The following is a 21,869-nucleotide window of genomic DNA, read 5'->3' as shown; positions in this document are numbered from 1 at the left end:
TAGGGGATATTTTACAAAATAAATCTGGAAATGAATGTTATAGTTTTATTTTTCAGTATCTTAGAATAAATAGTTTGAATGAGAGGATATAAAATGTCATTTTGATCCACACTCCATACCAGTTGGTGGCGGTAATACACCATTTTGTTGCTTGTCAACCGCCAATAAAACCTTAAGAAGAAGAAGTTTGTCGGAGTTGTGGCGCTGTGATTCGTCCCTCCGCCGCGTGGCGGCGCTGCAGTTCTGGAGACAGCGTCAGCAGCAGAAGAGAAGCAGGGCAGTGTTTCCGGCGAAGGCTCGGCCGATGGATGAAGTGCAACAGCTACATCCTCAAACACATTTCTCACTCAGTAGAAAACAAAAATAGGTAAGAAATTAACACGAGTACAAAACCTGCTTAGTTAGAGCGTTATTAAACGATCCACATCGAGTTTTAGCGCGGAGAGGCGTCAGATCGCAGTGTTTTCGTAGATCGCTGTCGCGGCTCGACGCGGTTTAACTACAAATCATATATTTTCTTACATTTGCGTAACTGACGTGTTATTAATGACGGCTACATGTGTAAATGTGACCCTTTAACAATAAAATACCATTCTGTTTTCTGAAGTAGTATGTAAACCATTCAGTACCATGTTATTTATTAAGGCAGGCTTCCATGATGTTACCATCAGATATAATCAATTAAATCAGTTTAGGTTTAGTGTAAGGTTTAGTCATATTTTAATACTAGCACCTCTACTACTAATAAGAAAAGTGTTAAATTACTACTATAATTGATAATAATTAAAATAATATTTAGTAACACTTTAGTATAGGGTCCAATTCACACTAATAACTAGTTGCTTATTAGCATGTCTATTATTAACATGTTTGCTGTTTATTAAGGCTTATAAGTACACATAATGCATGACATCCATAATCCTACCCAATACCCTAAACTTAACAACTACCTTATAAACTATTAATAAGCAGCAATTAATTGAGGCAAAAGTCATAGTTAATGGCTAGTTAATAGTGAGAATTGGACCCTAAAATAAAGTGTGACCTAATATTTAAATATTAATAACAATATTTTAAACCCTTAAGTTATAGTTTTGCTATGTGATTAGAGTAATAATGAGTACATCCATTGCATTTGTAATGCAACATGAATAATACAATAAAACAGCAACAGTAATAACTACAACAACGATTATTATTATTTTACTAGTCAGCGTATTATATCTTCAAGAAATGGTTAAAACACATCACTTCCATCTTTAATCAAAGGGTTAGTTCACCCCAAAATGAAAATTTTGTCATTAATTACTCACCCTCATGTTGTTCCAAACCATTCATTAATTCAGAACATGAATTAAGATATTTTTGATGAAATCCGAGAGCTCTCTGACCCTCCCATAGACAGCAGCACAACTGAAATCTTTCCAGGTCCAGAAATGAGAATACTTTTTGTGCGCAAAGAAAATAGTGCTGGATTATTAATTGCATTTGTGATAATATCGCGATATGAAAAACACAATATTTTTTAACCGCAGAGGCTGGTCACATGACACAAGAGTAAAGAGAAATGTTCGACTTGAAGATTGATCACTGTAGACATCAAAATACGGCAAGAGAATGCACAAGTAGCAACCCTGGCATGCAATTTATTTAAAGTCTGTGTCTGTCTAAAGTTAACAGACTGTTCAAAAAATGAAGTCCACATTTTAACACGTATATATATTACAGTGATTTTCATGACCTAAAGTAGTGTGGTAACGCAACAGATTTGTTTTTATATTTCTGCAATCTACTTCAGTTTGTGTGATTTGTATATTAATGTTTACACCAGGCTTATTTGTCAGTGTTTTCTATTGTCATAATTATTACATACAAGGTTGGAAGGTCAACAAATCAGTCAATATACTACTGTGATTGTAGTTAAATAAAAATGTCATTTATATTAATTCATGCATCACCTAATTTCATCATAACAAAGGCCTGGCCTACAGAAAATAACATCTGTTTAATCTTTCTAATATTGTGTTGGTCATAAACTATTCAATCTTTTATAGCTTGTGTTTGTTGACTAATACAGAACATAAAGAGCTTTAAAAAAATAATAATTGCATATTAAATCACAATATTGGTTAAAAATAAATCGCAATTAGATTATTTTCCAAAATAGTTCAGCCCTAAAAGAAAACAAAAATAGCATAATTTATTTAACAGTTCTTCTTCCCAGAGTTACGTCTTCCACCGTTTGAGTGTATCCAAGAACGTAATCATCGTTATTTATGTTCGAGGGGGAAAGCGCACATATTAACGTGATCTTGGGGTAAAGTATTGCGTATGCATTTGGTGCAAGACAGTAACTCGGGGAAGAAGAACTGTTAAATTAAGTTATTATATTTGTTTCCTTTGCGCACAAAAAGTATTCTCATAGTTTCGTAATATTGAAGATGAGCCACTGATGTCACATGGACTGTTTTATTGATGTCCTTGCTACGTTTGCTCCGTGGACCCGGAAACATTTCAGTTGTGTTGCTGTCTCTAGAGTGTCAGAGAGCTCATGGATTTCATCAAAAATACCTCAATTCATGTTCTGAAGATGAACGAAGGTCTTACAGGTTTAGAACAACATGGGAGTGAGTAATTAATGACAGCGAGTTCATTTTGGGGTGAACTAACCCTTTAACCATCTAACTCTAGCATGCTCTATTCTAATTCTATTTTGTCTATCTGTTTTCTTTAAAAAAAGTACTTTACCATTTAAGATTAGCATTTTTTAACTGCTTGTTTTCTTTCAAAAAGCCTCTAACACTAGCTATCTGTTCATTTTTTTTATTCCATCTATTAGTTTCCTTTTTATTTACTATATAATAAACAAAACTGTTTGTTTTCTAACTACGTTTTCTTTAAAAAGGCCTTTTCTGTGTTTTTCTATTCTATTTTTTTTTTACTTTTTATTTTATAATTAACTGACAAAAAGAATGCTACGTGTAAAGCTAACTGAGACTGAGCAAGTGTTGATTTTCATTGCTTCTGTTGTCCTCATTTGTAAGTCGCTTTGGGATAAAAACTTCTGCTAAATGACTAAATATAAACTTAGACCTGTTTTAAAGCATAACTGAAGGTCTCTCGCCCTGCTCCACAGTGAGGAGCGTGATGTCAGGTCAGAAGCGCCCCAGTGACGCCGGCAGCTCTGCTCCCCTCGGCGCTCCTCCAGAGAAGAAGAAGGGCGGTGAGGATGGAGAGGGGATGAGCACTGCGTCTGGAGGAAGCACCGCTGTCGAAACGGTCATCAAACTGGGAGGAGGGTCCAACCAGGTCAGATGCTTCCTGGGATATTCGTGCTTGATTTGAGCTGTCTGTTTTTTTGTGGTGCCCCAGTGTTTTTTGTCCCGAGCCTGTCTGTGTCAATCATCTGAATCTCTGTTATATGAGAGTTTGACTATTTTATGGAGTAGTTCATTCTAAATCTTTTCATTTATGGATTGTAGATCTTAAAACTGGTTTCTTGTCATTTGGTTCCCATTGACACTGTATTTCGTTCTTGCAGGAAGAGCAAGATATTAAAGCTCTGCAGATCAAAAACAAGAAGTTGGGAGTGGCCCTTGACCAAAGACAGGTAGATACAGACCTTTATATGTATAGTGTTACAAAAGATTTCTATTTTAAATACATTTGAGTCTTTTGAAATGTCTATTAATCACAGAATCCTGAAATTACTGTTGTTTTTTTACATTGATGATAAGAAGAAATCTTTCTTAAGCATCAGATCAGCATATCAGAATGATTTCTGAAGGATTATGTGAAACTGAAGACTGGAGCAATGATGCTGAAAATTCAGCTTTGATCACAGGAATAAATAGTTTAAAAAACTGTTATTTTTAAGTATAGTAATATTTAACTGGTTTACTGTTTTTACTGCATTTTTGATCAAATAAATGAGTTTAAGAGCCTTTTTTTCAAAAACCTGATCAACCCCAAACTTTTGAATGGACTATATTAAACCATTATTGTTATAGATTGAGTCTTCCACTGAAAATGGTGCAGAAACAGTGATTCAGTCACATAAATCCATGTATGCATATGTTGCTGTAGGTGATTGAGGATGAACTGAGAGAGAGAGTTGAGAGGTTGGAGACTCGTCAGGCGACAGATGATGCCAGTTTGCTGATTCTCAACAGATACTGGAACCAGGTGATATTTACAGTCTGCATAATCTGGAGTTACATCGCTCTCAAATACAGCCATTTTTAATCTTGATTTCTATTCCTCCTTTCTCTCCCAGTTCGATGAAAATGTGCGGTTAATTGTGCGTCGCTACGACCAATCCGGGAGCGAGCCTGTGGAAAGCCAACCTCCTGAAGGACGGAGCGTAACACCTGGAACACCGGAGCCGGACGGAGACTCAAACCAGGAGAGAGCAAAGGACAGAGGTACCAGAAACTGTTGTAGATGGAAATCAACTGCTTACTGTTTGAGGGGGAAAATTTGCCTAATGTCTTGATCTGGATCTTGAGTCTTGGCTTGACAAATATAAAAAACAATAAAATAAATCTATGCAGTAGAAATAAAAACTATGTAGATATAGAAGTATAGACTATGTACATCTGTACGTGCAAGTGTTCAGTATTAATTTATGTGCAAAATAATAGTACAGTAACATGTTGATTGAATGCAACTATATGATGATAATAGCAGCAGCAGCAGTAACATTAACTATGTGCAAATTGAGACACTTACTAATAACAGTGATGTTTGATACAGGTCAACAGGGGGAGGCAGCGAGCTCTTTTCTGGCCATGTTGGCCAGCAGCAGCAGCGAGGAGATCGACGCAGAGCTGCAGGAGCGACTGGAGTCCAGCTGCAAACAGGCCAGGCGTGTGGTCGAAATCTACGAGAACCTGAAGAACACAGTCGACCAACTGAAGAAAGATGTGGAGTCTGGAACAGGCGAGACAAACCGTCCATCAAATAAACCAAAAAAACTATAACGGGTCACGTCTAATGTGCATATTCTTACTGATTCCTTCAGATGGCAGTCTCTGGGATGTCGCTGTCCGCCTCAACACGCTCCTGACCAGCGAGAATGAACGTCTGCGCCAGCTGACCGACAGCCTCCAGCAGAAGCACAGTCACATGACCAGCGAGGTTGGTGCTTGATCTGTGGACATGTTTATCTGGGAAACGTGTCACCTCATTGAGGGCTCACTGTGTGTGTGTGTGTAGTCTCGTCCACTGGGCCGTGCGGCGAATCGTGCTGATAACAGGATCAGTGAGCTGCAGGTTCTGATCGAGGAGCTGCAGTGGGACATGGAGAAGATCAGACGGAGAGAGAATCGGCTCAACGCACACCTTGTAGAGGTGCTGGAAAGGGTGAGTGGGTCTTGCTGATTTAGACAACTGTCATGGATGATACAGACTTTAAGCAGTAATTTAATGTCAGTTACAGTAATCTAGGTTCCTGCAAATAATAGCAAAGGACAGTGGATTTTTGAAAAAGACACTGCCATATATCAAGATGCTCTTATTTGGAGTAGTAAACCCAAGATACAGTATTTTTATTGTTTTACAATGTGTCATAGCTGATATTGTGCTCTTCCATCATAACCAGGTGAACAGTAAAGGTTATAAGGTGTATGGCGAGGCAAGCAGCGTATGTGGAACCATCACGATTAACAAAAGAAAGGTAAACCACCAGTCATGTGCACGTTTAGTGTGAATGAATCTCACTGTAAACCTGAAGCAAGCAGCTGTTTGCACGCTGTAGTATCCTTCAGTTGAGTATTGAGGCTTGTTTAATCTTCAAGCAGACACGTCATATAATTTTTAATATATGTTTTCGGTTCTAGTAAATGTACACTATCATTCAAAAGTTGTAATGTGAGTTGGTCATTTATTGTTCTGTTTGTCACATAAGGGTATCTGTGCAGTGTCTAACACTGATGTGTAATGTAGCATGAAATCCTCTCTGGTCTCTTGTTAGTTTGAGGAGATGAACAGTGAGCTGGAGCAGAACAGGGAGCTGGCGGAGAATCGGCTCAGTGAGCTGCAGAAGCTCCAGCAGGATCTGCAGACGGTGTACCAGGAGAACAATAACATGAAGGTAAAGCCTTCATACACATTACCTTGTCAGATCCATCTTATGTGTTTATTGTGAGTGTTGGATCCTGCTCAGGGAAAACCAGATTAAACATGATGTTCAGAAGCAGTCAGCTCTTCAGAGGCTAACGCTTGAAGACACAGATACTCTGGAACAGAGCAAAACACTTCTTTAGTTTCAGTGGAAGTTTCTGCAGCTTCCTGTAATGAAAAATAATTGTAGAATAGAAAGAACAAAAGATTATTCAAAATAAACATGAAATTGTTTAATGAAATTAAAAATTAGAATGTACAAATTGTGTGGTAGCGGTAATATAATAATGAAATATATCTCAGGTTGATTAGACCATAATGTAAATGCCACCAAGTCAAATAAACTGCACAAGAGTTGATGTTTGGGGTCAGGAAGATTATTTATTTATTTATTTAGAAAGCTTTTATTTGAAAGGATGCTTTAAAATAAATCCTATTCTTTTGAACTTTCTATTCATCAATGAATTCTGAAATAAAGAAAATAATAATGGTTTCCACAAAGCTATTATGTAGCACAGCTGTTTTCAATACTGATAATAAGAAATGTTTCTTCAAATCAGCGTGCTAGAATGATTTCTGAAGATCATGTCTGGAGTAATGATGCTGAAAGTAAAGCTTTGTATCACAGGAATAAATAGTATTTTAAAAATGTATTCAGATAGAAAACAATTATTTAAAAATACTAACAACATTACTGTTTTTATTCACATACATGTAGCTGGAAGAGATTTCTTGATGAGAGAAATCACACTGACCCCAAACGTCTGAAGGGTAGAGCACTTTCTAATGTTGTCGGAGTCGGTCATGTTCACTGAGAAGCCGTGTGTTGTTCTCTCTCCGTCAGGTGGAGCTGTTGTCCAGGGCTGAGGAGGTGGCCAAAGAGAGCGCAGAGTATCGCTGTCTGCAGTCTCAGTTCTCTGTGCTCTACAATGAGTCACTAGTGCTGAAATCTCAGCTGGACGAGACCAAAGCTCGACTCAACACCACCAGGACGGCCCGCCTGCGCCAGCTGGACCACATGGAGGTACATGGAGTGATGATGTGTGTAAACAGTGAATTCAGTGATGCTAGACGAGGCAGGCTCATATACAGAGGTTGGCTGGCTGTCACAATTTGAGGATGTTATTGTCATGAGATGATAACTTATGTGTGTCTGTTTCAGAATGACGAGGTGTCCTTGCAGCGCAAGGTCCGTACCGAAGTGATTCAGCTGGAAGACACGCTGGCACAGGTGCGCAAGGAGTACGAGATGCTCAGGATCGAATTCGAGCAGACATTAGCTGCGAATGAACAAGCAGGTAAACTTCCTCTGGTCTCTTGCTAATGATTTTGGTCTCTTTTTGCTCAGATCAGCTTTTTGATTGACCGTGTGTAGTACTCTTTGCTTCTTTCTCAGGCCCAATAAACCGGGAGATGAGACATCTGATCAGCACACTGCAGACTCATAACCAGCAGCTGAAGGGAGAGGTGGTGAAATATAAACTCAGACTGAGAGAGGCACAGCAAGAGCTCAGCCAGGTTACACCACAAACTTATTGACTCTAATATGTTTATGTTTCAAATATAAGTAGTTGCTGAGGTTTCTGTCCTCTCTTTTAGCTGCGTGCTGCCAAAGGTAATGCTGCTGTCCAATCCCAGTCCAGCACAGAGATGGATGTGAAGGAGGAGACCGCTTCCCCACACACTCCTGCCCCGACGGCTGACGTTACTGTAAAGACTGAGCCAGAGAGCGGCTCCGCCACACCCAGTACCACCGGTACACACTCTTTACATAAGGTTTACATTAGGTGCAAATAGGCCGCCTTGTTAACGTGTGATTAGGGTGGTCAACACAACAAACCACAGTCATGTGACGACAGCTCCAGTGGTGTAGATGATAAAACACGCGCTGTAGGCATTTTTGACACGATTGACCCGAGCTGAAATCCGCCTTTTGCAAAACATTTGTTTTTTCTCCCTTTTCAAATCTCAGATCACATCGGAAAGGCATTTATTTTCAATGAAATTGATGGAGATGATCAAAAAGTTGGTAGTATTAGAGTAGGTGTAGGAGGGGATGTATTGTAATTTACACTCAGTACGTTATTATTGCATACTATTTTTGAATGTGCTACAATACAGATGAGTGCCACTATTTGCATGAAGTAGTGTAAATAGCAGAAAATCCTCCTGTTTTAACATAGTGTAAATAAATAAATAAAAATTGAAAAAATAAATTATCGCGTCTGAAAAAATTATCGAGCTCATTTTTTTTAATTGTGCGATTAATAGATTTATCGACAGGCTTATTTACATCATTGTTTTCTCTTCAGGTGTAACCGTAAAGACTGAACCAGGTACAGACACTGAGACCGTAGTGAAAGAGGAGGAACGAGAGAAAGAGAAAGAAAAGGAGAAAGAGAAGGAGCAGAGAGAAAGAGAGCGGGTGACTCGTGGGAGCACTGGAGGCGTAGCAGTGAAAGAAGAGCGGGAGAAAGCCAGCACCAGCAGCAGCCAATCAGAAGACCTAGCAGCTGAACGCTGCGCTGTGATTGGAGGACCCAAACGCAAGGAGATGGAGCAGCTCAAAATAGTGCGAGTGGATCTAAAGTAAGTCATTCTGCTTGATATACAGTATTGTTCAAAATAATAGCAGTACAATGTGACTAACCAGAATAATCAAGGTTTTTCGTATATTTTTTTATTGCTACGTGGCAAACAAGTTACCAGTAGGTTCAGTAGATTCTCAGAAAACAAATGAGACCCAGCATTCATGATATGCACGCTCTTAAGGCTGTGCAATTGGGCAATTAGTTGAATTAGTTGAAAGGGGTGTGTTCAAAAAAATAGCAGTGTGGCATTCAATCACTGAGGTCATCAATTTTGTGAAGAAACAGGTGTGAATCTGGTGGCCCCTATTTAAGGATGAAGCCAACACTTGTTGAACATGCATTTGAAAGCTGAGGAAAATGGGTCGTTCAAGACATTGTTCAGAAGAACAGCGTACTTTGATTAAAAAGTTGATTAGAGAGGGGAAAACCTATAAAGAGGTGCAAAAAATGATAGGCTGTTCAGCTAAAATGATCTCCAATGCCTTAAAATGGAGAGCAAAACCAGAGAGACGTGGAAGAAAACGGAAGACAACCATCAAAATGGATAGAAGAATAACCAGAATGGCAAAGGCTCAGCCAATGATCACCTCCAGGATGATCAAAGACAGTCTGGAGTTACCTGTAAGTACTGTGACAGTTAGAAGACGTCTGTGTGAAGCTAATCTATTTTCAAGAATCCCCCGCAAAGTCCCTCTGTTAAAAAAAAAGGCATGTGCAGAAGAGGTTACAATTTGCCAAAGAACACATCAACTGGCCTAAAGAGAAATGGAGGAACATTTTGTGGACTGATGAGAGTAAAATTGTTCTTTTTGGGTCCGAGGGCCACAGGCAGTTTGTGAGACGACCCCCAAACTCTGAATTCAAGCCACAGTACACAGTGAAGACAGTGAAGCATGGAGGTGCAAGCATCATGATATGGGCATGTTTCTCCTACTATGGTGTTGGGCCTATTTATCGCATACCAGGGATCATGGATCAGTTTGCATATGTTAAAATATTTGAAGAGGTCATGTTGCCCTATGCTGAAGAGGACATGCCCTTGAAATGGTTGTTTCAACAAGACAATGACCCAAAACACACTAGTAAACGGGCAAAGTCTTGGTTCCAAACCAACAAAATTAATGTTATGGAGTGGCCAGCCCAATCTCCAGACCTTAATCCAATTGAGAACTTGTGGGGTGATATCAAAAATGCTGTTTCTGAAGCAAAACCAAGAAATGTGAATGAATTGTGGAATGTTGTTAAAGAATCATGGAGTGAAATAACAGCTGAGAGGTGCCACAAGTTGGTTGACTCCATGCCACACAGATGTCAAGCAGTTTTAAAAAAACTGTGGTCATACAACTAAATATTAGTTTAGTGATTCACAGGATTGCTAAATCCCAGAAAAAAAAAATGTTTGTACAAAATAGTTTTGAGTTTGTACAGTCAAAGGTAGACACTGCTATTTTTTTGAACACACCCCTTTCAACTAATTGCCCAATTGCACAGCCTTAAGAGCGTGCATATCATGAATGCTGGGTCTTGTTTGTTTTCTGACAATCTAATGAACCTACTGGTAACTTGTTTGCCACATAGCAATAAAAAAATATACTAAAAACCTTGATTATTCTGGTTAGTCACATTGTACTGCTATTATTTTGAACAATACTGTATTGATTATTATGAAAATGGCTGTGGGAAGTGCTAACATGATGTGATTATGATACAGGAAAGCCCAAGAGTCCCAGCGGGAGATGAAGCTGTTGTTGGATATGTACCGCTCCGCACCAAAAGAACAGAGAGATAAAGTACAACTGATGGCTGCGGAGAAGAAGGCCAAGTCAGAGGTACTCTGTCGGAAGCACATTGTTTAAGAATATCAGAAGAAATGATCAACAGATGAATCATATATTGAAGTAGTTCAGCCGTAACCTGTTTATTCTCATATTTTGTGTGTTTGTGCAGGCCGAGGAGCTCCGTCAGCGACTGCGAGAGCTGGAGGAGAGGGAGAGGAGGGAAGGAAAGAAGATGGCCGATGAAGAGGCGCTCAGAAAGATCCGCTCGGTGGAGGAGCAGATCGACATACTCAATAAGAAACTCTCTCTGGCTAAACAGGTAGAGCTGTGATTTACTGAGTAATGAACGACAAACACTCTGGAAAATTCTCAATCATCGCTCTCTCTCTCTCTCTCAGGAGGAAGACGCTTTGCTGAGTGAGATGGACGTTACTGGCCAGGCGTTTGAGGACATGCAGGAGCAGAACATCCGTCTGATGCAGCAGCTCCGAGAGAAAGATGACGCCAACTTCAAACTCATGAGCGAACGCATCAAATCCAACCAGATCCACAAGCTCCTCAAGGAAGAGAAAGAGGAGCTGGCTGACCAGTTGCTCACACTCAAAACACAGGTGGGCTGTGAGGTGGCTTCATCTTCGAGTCAACTGTTTGGAGGACAGTGATTTGTTTTTATGATCTTCAGGTTGAACGATTGTTTTGGGAAGTTGAATAGGTGTTAATTTGTATTTTTTTTACATGAAATGCATGCATCAGTTTTATATGGACATTTGTTTAGGGAATATACATTTCTCAAAGAGATTTAATTGAATGTAAATGACCCCCCATCAGGGCTCTATGCTTGCTTTTTTTAGGAGCACAGTAAAAAAAAAATCAGGGTGCACCTTCTAAATAATAATTACAAATAATGATTTAAAATTAGCCTTTTCATCACGGAGTGATATTTGACTCCTGAAAGTGATGCACAGGGAATTTCGTTTTTACCTTTGTAATGCCATTTTTCTAACTTTATTAAAAGTGTCATCTTTTGTCAAATTTTTAAAAATATATATATTTATAAGATATTTAAAATGTCTAATTAAAAAATGTATTTTGCTCTCAGGTGGATGCACAGCTGCAGGTGGTTCGGAAGCTGGAGGAGAAAGAGCGCCTCCTGCAGGGCACCATCAATGCTGCGGAGAGGGAGCTGGGGCTCCGCACACAAGCTTTAGAGATGAACAAACGCAAGGTACAACCACATACCAGTTGCAGATGAACTCGCATATATGCAGTTTGTGTCATCATAAATACAATCTGGGGGGAAAGTGTCAATTAAAAAGCTCTTAACTCCGTTTCAACTCTGTTTTAGGCGCAGGAGTCGGTGCTGCTCTCGGAGGAGGTGCGCACTCAGCTGGAAGGGGTGCAGCAGAGGTTGAGTTCGGTCAGAGAGGAGGTGATTGAAAACAGCATTTCTCGAGAAAAGGAGTCTTTCAATGCCCGACGTGCACAGGTGGGTACAGCTTTACATGACATGTGTAACAGGCCAGCATACTTGACCTAATATAACATCATCTGATGATACTAGGTTCAAAGATATCTCATATCTGTCTATAGGAATGGATGTTTGTATTGACTGTAATGTTGAATGTTTTAGATTTAATGACAAAAATAAGTATTCCAGTTGTATCACTACATGTGCTTACAATATGCAAAGGAATGGGGACAAAAAAAAGTCAAAATCAGGATTTGTCCTAAATCATGTCTTCAGATATTAAAATCATCTGAGAACTGAACAAATACTTGTATCCTGGCTCAAAGGAAGATAGGAATCATGTCGTTGTAGCGGTTTTCCTGGTGATTTAAGGCATAATACAAGACATTTTCACTTTACAAATGACAAAAATGCTTAAAAATGTATTGCATGTATTTTGTAATAAAAGTGACCGCACCCCAAAATTAATAAGCAGCAAATATGTGTCCATGGAGCACAAAACCAGTCTGAGGTATATTTGTAGCAATAGCCAAAAAATACAAAACGATCCATTTTTCTTTTATGCAAAAAAATCATTATTATATTAAGTAAAGATCATGTTCCATGAAGATATTTAGTAAATTTCCTATCGTAAATGTATTAAAACTTAATTTTTGATTAGTAATATCAAAATATCTTGGCCAAATATTGTCCGATCCTAACAAACCATGCATCAATGGAAAGCTTTCAGATGATGTGTATATATATATCAATTTCTAAAAATTGACCTTTTTGACTTTCTTTTTTTTTTGCGGTCCAGGGTCACATATCGGATTTGATTCAGTAAATATGAAGGCAGTGTTTAATGATGTTTGTCATCTGTCGATAGAAAGTGATGTATTTTGTGTTTTATTGAGTAAAAATGGCTATTCTGTGCAAATTTCATATAAACTGATGTTTCTTTGACCTCATAGGAGGACATATCCAAACTTCGCAGGAAGATCGAGAAGGCCAAGAAGCCTGCGGAGAACATCCGAAATGGAGACGAGATCCTGAATGAAGAAATAAATGACTACAAGGTCATTTGCGTTGTCCAGTTGAATAGAGGGACAGAAAGAGCTTTGTGTTCATGTCTTTGAAGGATCTTTGTATTTCTCTGTTTCACAGGCCCGGCTGACGTGTCCATGCTGCAATTCACGCGTAAAGGACGCCGTGTTGACGAAGTGCTTCCACGTTTTCTGTTTCGAGTGCGTGAAGACGCGCTACGACACCCGTCAGAGGAAGTGCCCAAAGTGCAATGCCGCATTTGGTGCCAACGATTTCCATCGCATCTACATCGGATGAGGTTCACGATTCATCTGCATCTGTTTGGTCCAGTTGCTCAACACTGTTCAGAGGCTGGCGTTTGTCTTGTAGCGTTGGGCGAACATCAACAGTTTAACATTCCACTTGTTTTTCATTCAAAATGTTCTAGCGTCGGTTTAGCAGAACTAACCTGATCGCATTCCACAGGTTTGTCCTAGCCAACATTTCTCACAACAAATGCTGCTTCTTGCTTCCAGGAGTGTCCTGAATGTTCGCTTTTAAGTTAAAACTGCCTCGACCAGATCTCCCATTCCACCTCAACTTTGCATTTACAACCTAGAGCCAGTGTGAACCCATCCACATAAGAGAGACCTGTCATTGAAGACAAACTGCCTAGTCGACTGGGCAATAGTTCATTTGCGTTCAGTTTGCTGATCAGCTGGTGTTGTGATTTTTGTACTGTCTTCTTTTTTTGACTGCCTGTAGTGATGGTTGTGCAACTGCTTTATTGAAATCCATTAAAATATTGAAATGTATTGACATTGTTTCTTCAAGCTTTAAGTCGTCACTAATGTGATTTAGCTGATGCTTAAAACAGTTTTTATAGTATATTCTTCTGGATTTATGTTTGACTAAGCATTTTATGCAGTGGTGATAGTTTATAAATCAAACCGTGTGGAGTTCAAACCTGCAACCATGTTTCTTTTCACATTGTTTTTAAATGGTATGATCATAATTTGCAGAAGTGTTCATTACGACGTTCAATAAGGTAAGAAACAGTAGGCTAAATGCAGAAAACAAAATCTATATTTCTATGATTTAAAGCAAAATGAAAAAAAAAAAACTAATTTGACTAGTAAAAACACTAATATGATTTGTAGTTGCACTGTAATTTAAGGTGTCCTTTAGTACAAGTACTGGGTAATAATTAAACTTAGGGTTTGGATTCGAGTTAGTTGCATGCATAGTTCATTGTTATTATTACCAATTAAAAGTAAGAGATTACACTGTTTTTCTGAAATTAAATAAGTTCTGATTTAATTGCATTAAATTCTTTATAAACCATAGAATAATTCTATATAAAGCAATGGTGTGTTTAACAAAATCTAAATTTAAAATCTTATTTTAATCATATGTCGGGCTTTTCCTTTAAATCCTTTGGTCATTCAAGAATTATACATTATGCAACTTTTTATTTAGTTAAAAATATATATATATTTATTTGAATTAAAAGAGCAGTGTATTGTTCAAATAGCCAAGGCTGATATAGCTGGAATTTAGAAAGTAAGGTTACACTTTATTTTAAGGTGTTCTTGTTAGAGTGTAAATATACATTGAAGTAATAGGAGTAATATTAATAACTACATGTACTTGCTTTGTGGTTCGGCTTAGGGTTACTTGCATGTAATTATGCATAATTTATTGTTATCATAGCCCAATAGTAAAGTGTTACCTAAAGTAACTGGTAAGAAGCAATCCAACACTTTTTAAAGAGACAGTATGAGTATAGTAATCAAATGACGCAAATATAATTATTTAGTAATTAATTACTTTTTAGAGTAAATTACCTAATTAGCCTAAATGTAACAAGGACACGGACAAATTAAGTGTTTAATCTCATAACTGTGAGTGTAATGTTATTCAGTATATTTTGATGTATGATGAGACGTAGGCTCATTAAACAGTTGGTTTATATCCTCATTCATTCATTCTCGTCATATCTGGTCTTCAATGTGAGTTAAAGGCACATGCCCAGGAGTGCAGATCCACAGGCCCCTCGGCTCTTCTGTAAATCTATCAGCTCGTGTCTAAACCACTGAAACACCTCGTGTCTTAAACTAAAGCAGCGTGTGAACGGGTTTCTCTTGCCTGCGCAGGAATGCAGAAGGCGTGGGCACTCAGCTCCTCAGACACCTTCAACATCCACAGATCCTCACAAACCGGATCAAGCTCGGATACTCGCTCAAGAAACGCCAATAAATAGACTTTTTGTTTGTTTTTTTAAAAAGCAATATTTTTTGCATTAGATTGTTTCTTTAAATTAAATGGTATCTTATTTTATCGACTTAACGCTTTGTTGTACGATACCACATACAGTAATCGAGGCGCTATTTTTAAGTGCCCTTGGCAAGAGCATGCTTGAGAACTTAATTATCGTAATATATATGACAAACTGAACATATGACATCTAATTGTACAGTTTTTTATTTATTTTTTTTTTTTTTTGGTTGTGTTGTTCAGCCATTTAGTTTTCTCAATCAAGAACCCGTAGTACATTCATTAATTTTTTTTTCAAGGTTACTGAAACGCAAAGACGACTGCTAGACAAACCCGATCTGTTATTATAGTTACACATCGATTATTCCGTGTCTTTGTTTTCGTAGATCCGGGGTTTTAAGGATGTCTGTTCACAGCGTTGTCTCGAGAGGTTCTGAAAAGCTGCTTTTCTTCGGGTTTTTGGTTCTGGTTCGGTCGGTCTTGTGTCACGGGTTTGCTGAAGAGTTCACTTCTGGTTTGGGGTCTGTTATTCTGGAGCCTCTGGACGGGTTGAGAACATACGTGGAGTCCATTGTTGGCACCCATGTGATTGAGATTTGCGTTCAGGTAACTTTTTTTTTTTTTTATTATTGGTGAAATTATTTAATGACTCATTTATCACTTCACACAGGAATGCATTGCTCAAATTTGTTCACAAATATCCCATAAAGGCTGCTCTCTCATATAGGCTACTTATTTAACAGAGGTCTTGATTAGTTTTCATTGAAGTATCAACTTTGCCTCAGATGTTTAATGAGAACAGACAAAAAAAAAAAAAATAATAATGTAAGATTTGCTGATATAAATAAAATTGGATGAGCAATGTAGGAGTTCATACTGAAATCAGGTTCGTAGAATTTGGTGCTTTGGCAAATCTGAGCACACACTAAGACTCTAGAGGAGAAACACGACTTTACACAGCCTCAGGAGAAACATCCGAGAAACATGTGACATCATGCAAACCAAAGACATCCAGAAGAAAAAAATGTGATTTTGAATATATATATATATATATATATATAAACACACACACACACTTATCAATATTAAGATTACTGGACCTTTACTTCTCTTATTCCCTAATGCATGCTCATTGTGGTATGTGGTATTCACATTTCTCTACCCACTTTTATCCCTCTCTCCTGTTGCCCCTTGACTTGTTTATCCTCTTTTAACCCCTTCCACTCCTCCACTCATTCTTTGGCATAATTCCCTCTGCTTCCATCCTCTCACCCATCCGCCCCTCGTCTCTCTTTGACCCAGAATGCTGTGTTGTACCTTGACTCAGTGTTTGGCCCGAGAATATCTATTCTGTTGCAATGGTAAGAACAAGTAAAAGTGTCCCACAGACTGATATGTGTACTTGTTTTGACATGCACAAGCTCATTTGTGTGTGTAACCGACCGTCTGTATGAAAGCCGCAACTGCTACTGAAGAAAAATGCCATAACAGGTGCGCAAGTGCTTGGTGGCTCACGCCCAGAATGGCAAACAATGCTGCTTTGTATAGTGGTTATTTTCTTATTGACTTGCTTTATGAAGTCATGCACACTGTTTCTGATTGTTTGTGTTTATCCTTTGCCAAATAAGGTGACCTGGTTCCATATGTGTCTATTTGATCAAAAGTAATGTATGTCTGATAGCTGTGCATGTCTGTGATTTACAAAGTTTATGTGGATGCCCAGCTGTCATTCTGGCAGGTTTGCTTGCACATACACACAGATACATGTGCACGCGCTGCTCTATTTGTGTTGTGATGTGCTACTGCACAAATACTATTATATTTCCTTAACAAACCTGCAAGTTTGCATCCTTTGTTTGAATGTTCACAAATGATCTGAACAGTTCTCGCTGTTTAAAAATAATGTTTCGGGTTCAGTACAAATATAGCGCTGTGTACCTAGCATGCTTTTTTTTTTCAGAATGTAATTTCAGCTCATCCCTCCATATGTAAAAACCTGAAAAACATATGCAAAACACTGAGGAAATATGATATCCTGGACGGTTTAAAACCAGAAGTGCACAGCTCAGATCTCTTAAAACTCTTACATTTATTGTACCATACAAGTATATGTTATTTGAACTATAAAGTTGTCCACGTTGTTGTCTTAAGTGGTTCTAAACTATTTTGCTACAAGATCCAGATTTAATATTAACCCTAAAAGGGGCGACGTATCCTGAGGAATACAAACATTTGAGAAACTGTGGGGAGCAGCAGTGAAAGCGTAAGGTCTCATTTCTTGGTTTCATCTTGAAACGGTTTGTGTGAATATTTATATATTGACTTTGTTCATACATTCTTTGTTTAGCATTTAAAACTGCATGGCCGGCTGTCGTGGGAAATCAACTCACCCGCCGATAAAAGTTGATCTAGTTCACATATTTACACACGTTGGAGAGGATTAACCTGTTTAAGAAGCTGTTGTTCAGGTTTACATTGAAATTTTATGAATCAAATGCTTTTTTTTTTTTGGAATCTGTCTCTAAATGTTTGAGTCTCAGGGGAAAGGCCGTCTTTTCAGGGGTATAAATCAAGATATAAAACATATATATATATATATATATATATATATATATATATATATATATATATATATATATATATATTAGAGCTGTCAACGAATATTCAAAATTCGAATATGTTTTCGAATAGTTTTAAAAAAAAAGAATTTCGAAGGTGAAAATTAATATTCGAATTTAAAAAAATGTGGAAAAAAACGTCCGCGGTAGTAGAGGCGTGGTTGTCTGCTTAGCGAGTGGGTGCGCTAGCGCGCCTGAGGGTTCAGGGACAGGTCACAGGAGTAGCACTTCAAATGTCCTGAGATTAAAATGAAAATGAAAAGGATATAATTTTTGAAAGGAAATCCATAGTAAGCAGTTTGCCATACAAAAGGAGATTTCTTAGGAAAATAATTCCTCCCTTTTAAAAACTAATGTACCTATATAATTTTATGTATTAACTATGTATGATCATATAGTTATTGGCATTTTATAATTTGCAGTGTTTTCCTTGCTGTCTGTGATTCCATCAGAACAGAACTGCAACCGTCCACTTACTAAAAACCTTACTGTTATGATACGGTGTTGTGCCCTGTAGATATACATTGTTGGTGCATTAATGAAAACAAGATTTCATTAATCAACCAACAGCATGTCACATACGCTGTCTATAGAATTTGCATTGAACCCTGAATCATTGCTTTAATTAAATCAGATGTGCATTGCGTCACTCTGTCAGTCAGTATTGGTTAATGATTAGCTATGGCCAGTGATCTATGAGTTGAGTTCAGATAAAGACCGCCCTCTGGAAGAAAAGGAATGTGCACTACATAGACAAGTTCTGAAATCGAATCACTTTTCTCTTCCTTGATTTTTTTCTTTAGTTTGTCGAAATGTTGCTGCAGTTTGTTGCTGAAGGAGCTGCCAGTGGACTGAATGTCATTGCTGTGTATTTATCTGAGATTCTCAGAGCAACTGGAGTCAACGGTGAGTAAAGGTCATCTCCAGGTGCCTAGATCTAAATCTAAATCCTTTCAAAAATGTTCAACTTAAATATGCATATTCTCAAAGATTAACCACATGACGGGTTCCCATTTTTTGGCAAGCTCAAGCTGTAATTCTGAAGAGTACTAACAGAGAAAATGACATAAATGACTGATTCATCTCAGAAACATATGAGCAGGGCCGTAGCTGGGGTTTGCCGGGCCCCAGTGCAGGTTTTATCAGTTGGCCCTGTTTGAAATTGTTCAATTTTTTATGTTGATTCTATTTATATATATTTGTGCTATTTACACAATGTTTAGAAAATGGTAATAAAATGACAAGAACTCAAGAGTTAAGATGTGTCAGAGCTAGTTAATCTTGAAAATGTCAGATAACTTTGATAGAAAGGTACGTATTGGATTACAGTCAACCTATAGCCCCCCTAAAAATGGCCTAGTGACCCCCACGGTAAAAGTGCTTTAACCATGTCTTTTTCTTTCTTTTTTTGGTGGATTGATTACTATTTATATAACCACAGTTTTATTAATAATACCATGGTTAAACTATTGTTAGTGTAGCAAAACCATGCTTAATTTGTGGTTAACATGGTTTCACTACAACAACCTTGGTATTTCTGTAGTAAAACCATGGTTCATTTTCATTAAGGGAATATTACTATACTTTTGTTATATTTAACTGTCTTTGTTAACAACTTGTCTTAACATTGTCACCTTGGTCCATTTATGCACATAATAAATAGCATAAACTATCTATAAAGTGGCATCTAAGTAAGAAATGTCAACATTTTTTAAGTGTTTTTTGGGGGTTTTAAGTGTTTTTTTTTTTGTCCAAAAAAAATAAAATAAAAAAAAACCTTCCTGCCGTCATCAGCGTGCAGTTAATTTTGGGATCGTGGAGGATCCATCAGTTCTAGGATGCATTTCAAGGCTGTATTTGAAGGAGCCTTCGAATTGGGACAACCCCTGTGACATATCAGGTCTTTGAATCCTCCCTTCGAAGTATGCAACCTCTGATTTGAGACAGATATTCGCAGAAAATCAGAACCCATTTGACTTTAAAGAGCTTGAGCTTTTAAAGCTTATATTAAACATAAAATTACCTTTTGTTGGAGAGGATGATGATATAGTTTTAGTTATCATTCTGTTCAGATTTAAAAGGGTTAGTTCACCCAAAAATAAAAATAAGCCCATGCTTACTCTCAAGACATCCTATGTGCATATTAATTTCTTCTTTCAAACAAATCCAATCAGAGTTATTTAAAAAAAAAAAAAATAGAAAAGTGTTTATAATGTTTGATATTTTTCTTACAAAAATGCATGAATCCATTACAGGGGGCTTTTATTCACCCCTATGAGCCCTTTGAGGCACTGTTTATTATGGATGGATGTGCTCTATTGCACTTCTTTTGGACTGTTGAACAGAAACACTCACCCACTGCCATCATAAGTCATGACAGTTTTTAATATAACTCTGACTGGATTCGTCTGAAAGAAGAAAGTCATATACACCTAGGAGGCCTTGAGGGTGATTAATCCATGGGCTAATTTTCATCTTGGGTGAACTATCTTTAATTTTTTTAACAGGAAAATGGCGCAAAAAAATGCTATAGACTTACACCCTAGCACCACCCAAAACATCAACCGACCCCTCTCTTTAGCAACCACTTTAAACACCTTAGAAACTGCTACACTGAACTGACATCTGTTCTTTCTTCTTTCTGTCTGTGTCCTATTCAAAGAGAAGATATCAGTGCCTCATTTCACCGCAGAGGGCGTGTCTGCTGTGACCAAGTGGGCCTTGCTGGCTCTGATTGGATACTGGCTCCTGTCCTTGTTGCTTCGAGTCACCGTGGGGCTTGTGCGGCAAGTGTTTTGGCTGATTAAGGCGGTCGTGGTGCTGTGGCTGTTTGTGCGGATCGTCTCTGACCCCGCCGCCTCCACTGAACACACTACAGCGAGACTGACTCTACTAGTGCTCATCTGTGCGGTGTTTGGAGTCGCTACGAGCAGCTGCGGTGGGACAGCAGGCAGTCTGGAAACCCGAATCAGAAGACTGGAGGGACAAGTCAAAGGCCTGGAACAGAAGAAAACACAGTAACGAGCAGCAAAAAACAAGCATGCGGACTCATGATAACTGGGAGATGACATCTGAAGTGTTTTATCAACTCACAACAGCCTTAGGAGTATTTATATCTGATCTTGCCAGTTCTTTCTTGTTTTGAATATGTTTCATAATTCATAAGGCCACGGAGACTACTCCCTTATTGTTTTAACTAAAATGTAAAGCAAGAAGAAAAAACGTCATCCTAGAGCTCCTAGAGAATTTAAAGTGCTACCATTAAAGTTTTCCTTGATTGTTTCATGTAATTTTTTTGTGACTGTTATTGCATGAACACGATTTAAGTTCAGCTGCTCACACTTGCAAAAACTGTAACAATACAAAAGCAACGGGATGAAGACGGTGATAAAGGAAACGCATCGATATGAGTGTATGGAAATATTTAGAAACTTTATAACTGGACATATTAATGTACTCCAACCTCATCTGTAATTAGACAAGCTTGCACTTGTGGTTTACTTGTATCTTATAAGTATATTTTAAAATAACTCTACATAAAAAGATAATATACATTTGATGAAATAAAATGTCCTAGTAAATGTACCTTAAGAGAGAAAAGTTAACACACTTAAGTACAGAAAAGTATGAGTGCACTGTAATGTCAAAAATGGTCTTTAAAGTACATAGCTACATTTGTTATCATACATTTGTTAATAATCAAATGTATTGTATATTGCAATTAATGTAAATATAATTTAAAGCTGAAGACTGCTGTCAATAACCATTTTTGGTTAAAGACGATCCAAAGTCTATTTATTTGTTATTTGTACTATTTGTTAAGTACATAACAATACATATTTACATTTACATTTATTCATTTAGCAGACGCTTTTATCTAAAGGGACTTACAGATGAGGACAGTGGAAGCAATCAAAAACAACAAAAGAGCAATGCTATGTATATAAGTGCTATAACAACTCTCAGTTAGGTTAACACAGTACACGTAGCATGGGCTTTTAAATAATAT

General features: G+C 37.9%; 2 protein-coding genes across 3 annotated transcripts; both read left to right on the top strand.

The window, feature by feature from the left end:
• Positions 1 to 219: 219 nt before the first annotated feature.
• rnf20 (ring finger protein 20, E3 ubiquitin protein ligase) lies at positions 220 to 13,780 on the top strand. 2 transcript variants are annotated; one of them, XM_026279862.1, is made up of 22 exons: positions 220 to 367; positions 3,137 to 3,309; positions 3,542 to 3,610; positions 4,087 to 4,185; positions 4,277 to 4,424; positions 4,756 to 4,941; positions 5,024 to 5,139; positions 5,218 to 5,364; positions 5,603 to 5,677; positions 5,975 to 6,094; positions 6,968 to 7,147; positions 7,286 to 7,421; positions 7,499 to 7,641; positions 7,723 to 7,879; positions 8,436 to 8,712; positions 10,426 to 10,543; positions 10,662 to 10,811; positions 10,891 to 11,103; positions 11,592 to 11,717; positions 11,838 to 11,978; positions 12,914 to 13,018; positions 13,107 to 13,780. In XM_026279862.1, exons 2-22 carry the CDS (start codon positions 3,148 to 3,150, stop codon positions 13,281 to 13,283), a joined length of 3,045 nt encoding a protein of 1,014 aa, XP_026135647.1. In that variant the 5' UTR covers positions 220 to 367; positions 3,137 to 3,147; the 3' UTR covers positions 13,284 to 13,780. The 2 variants fall into 2 exon arrangements, with proteins under 2 accessions (XP_026135647.1, XP_026135648.1); XM_026279863.1 differs by having other exon boundaries at positions 7,520 to 7,641; positions 13,107 to 13,283.
• A 1,369-nt stretch (positions 13,781 to 15,149) lies between these two features.
• Positions 15,150 to 21,150, top strand: LOC113113584 (transmembrane protein 109). The gene is made up of 3 exons (XM_026279860.1): positions 15,150 to 15,848; positions 18,664 to 18,766; positions 20,523 to 21,150. Exons 1-3 carry the CDS (start codon positions 15,645 to 15,647, stop codon positions 20,879 to 20,881), a joined length of 666 nt encoding a protein of 221 aa, XP_026135645.1. The 5' UTR covers positions 15,150 to 15,644; the 3' UTR covers positions 20,882 to 21,150.
• The last annotated feature ends 719 nt before the right edge of the window (positions 21,151 to 21,869 follow it).

Source organism: Carassius auratus, chromosome 14 (genome assembly GCF_003368295.1).
Source record: "Carassius auratus strain Wakin chromosome 14, ASM336829v1, whole genome shotgun sequence".
Taxonomy (NCBI): Eukaryota; Metazoa; Chordata; class Actinopteri; order Cypriniformes; family Cyprinidae; genus Carassius; species Carassius auratus.
The sequence above is the reverse complement of the archived record's forward strand: the minus strand, read 5'-3'. Positions and strand labels throughout refer to the sequence as shown.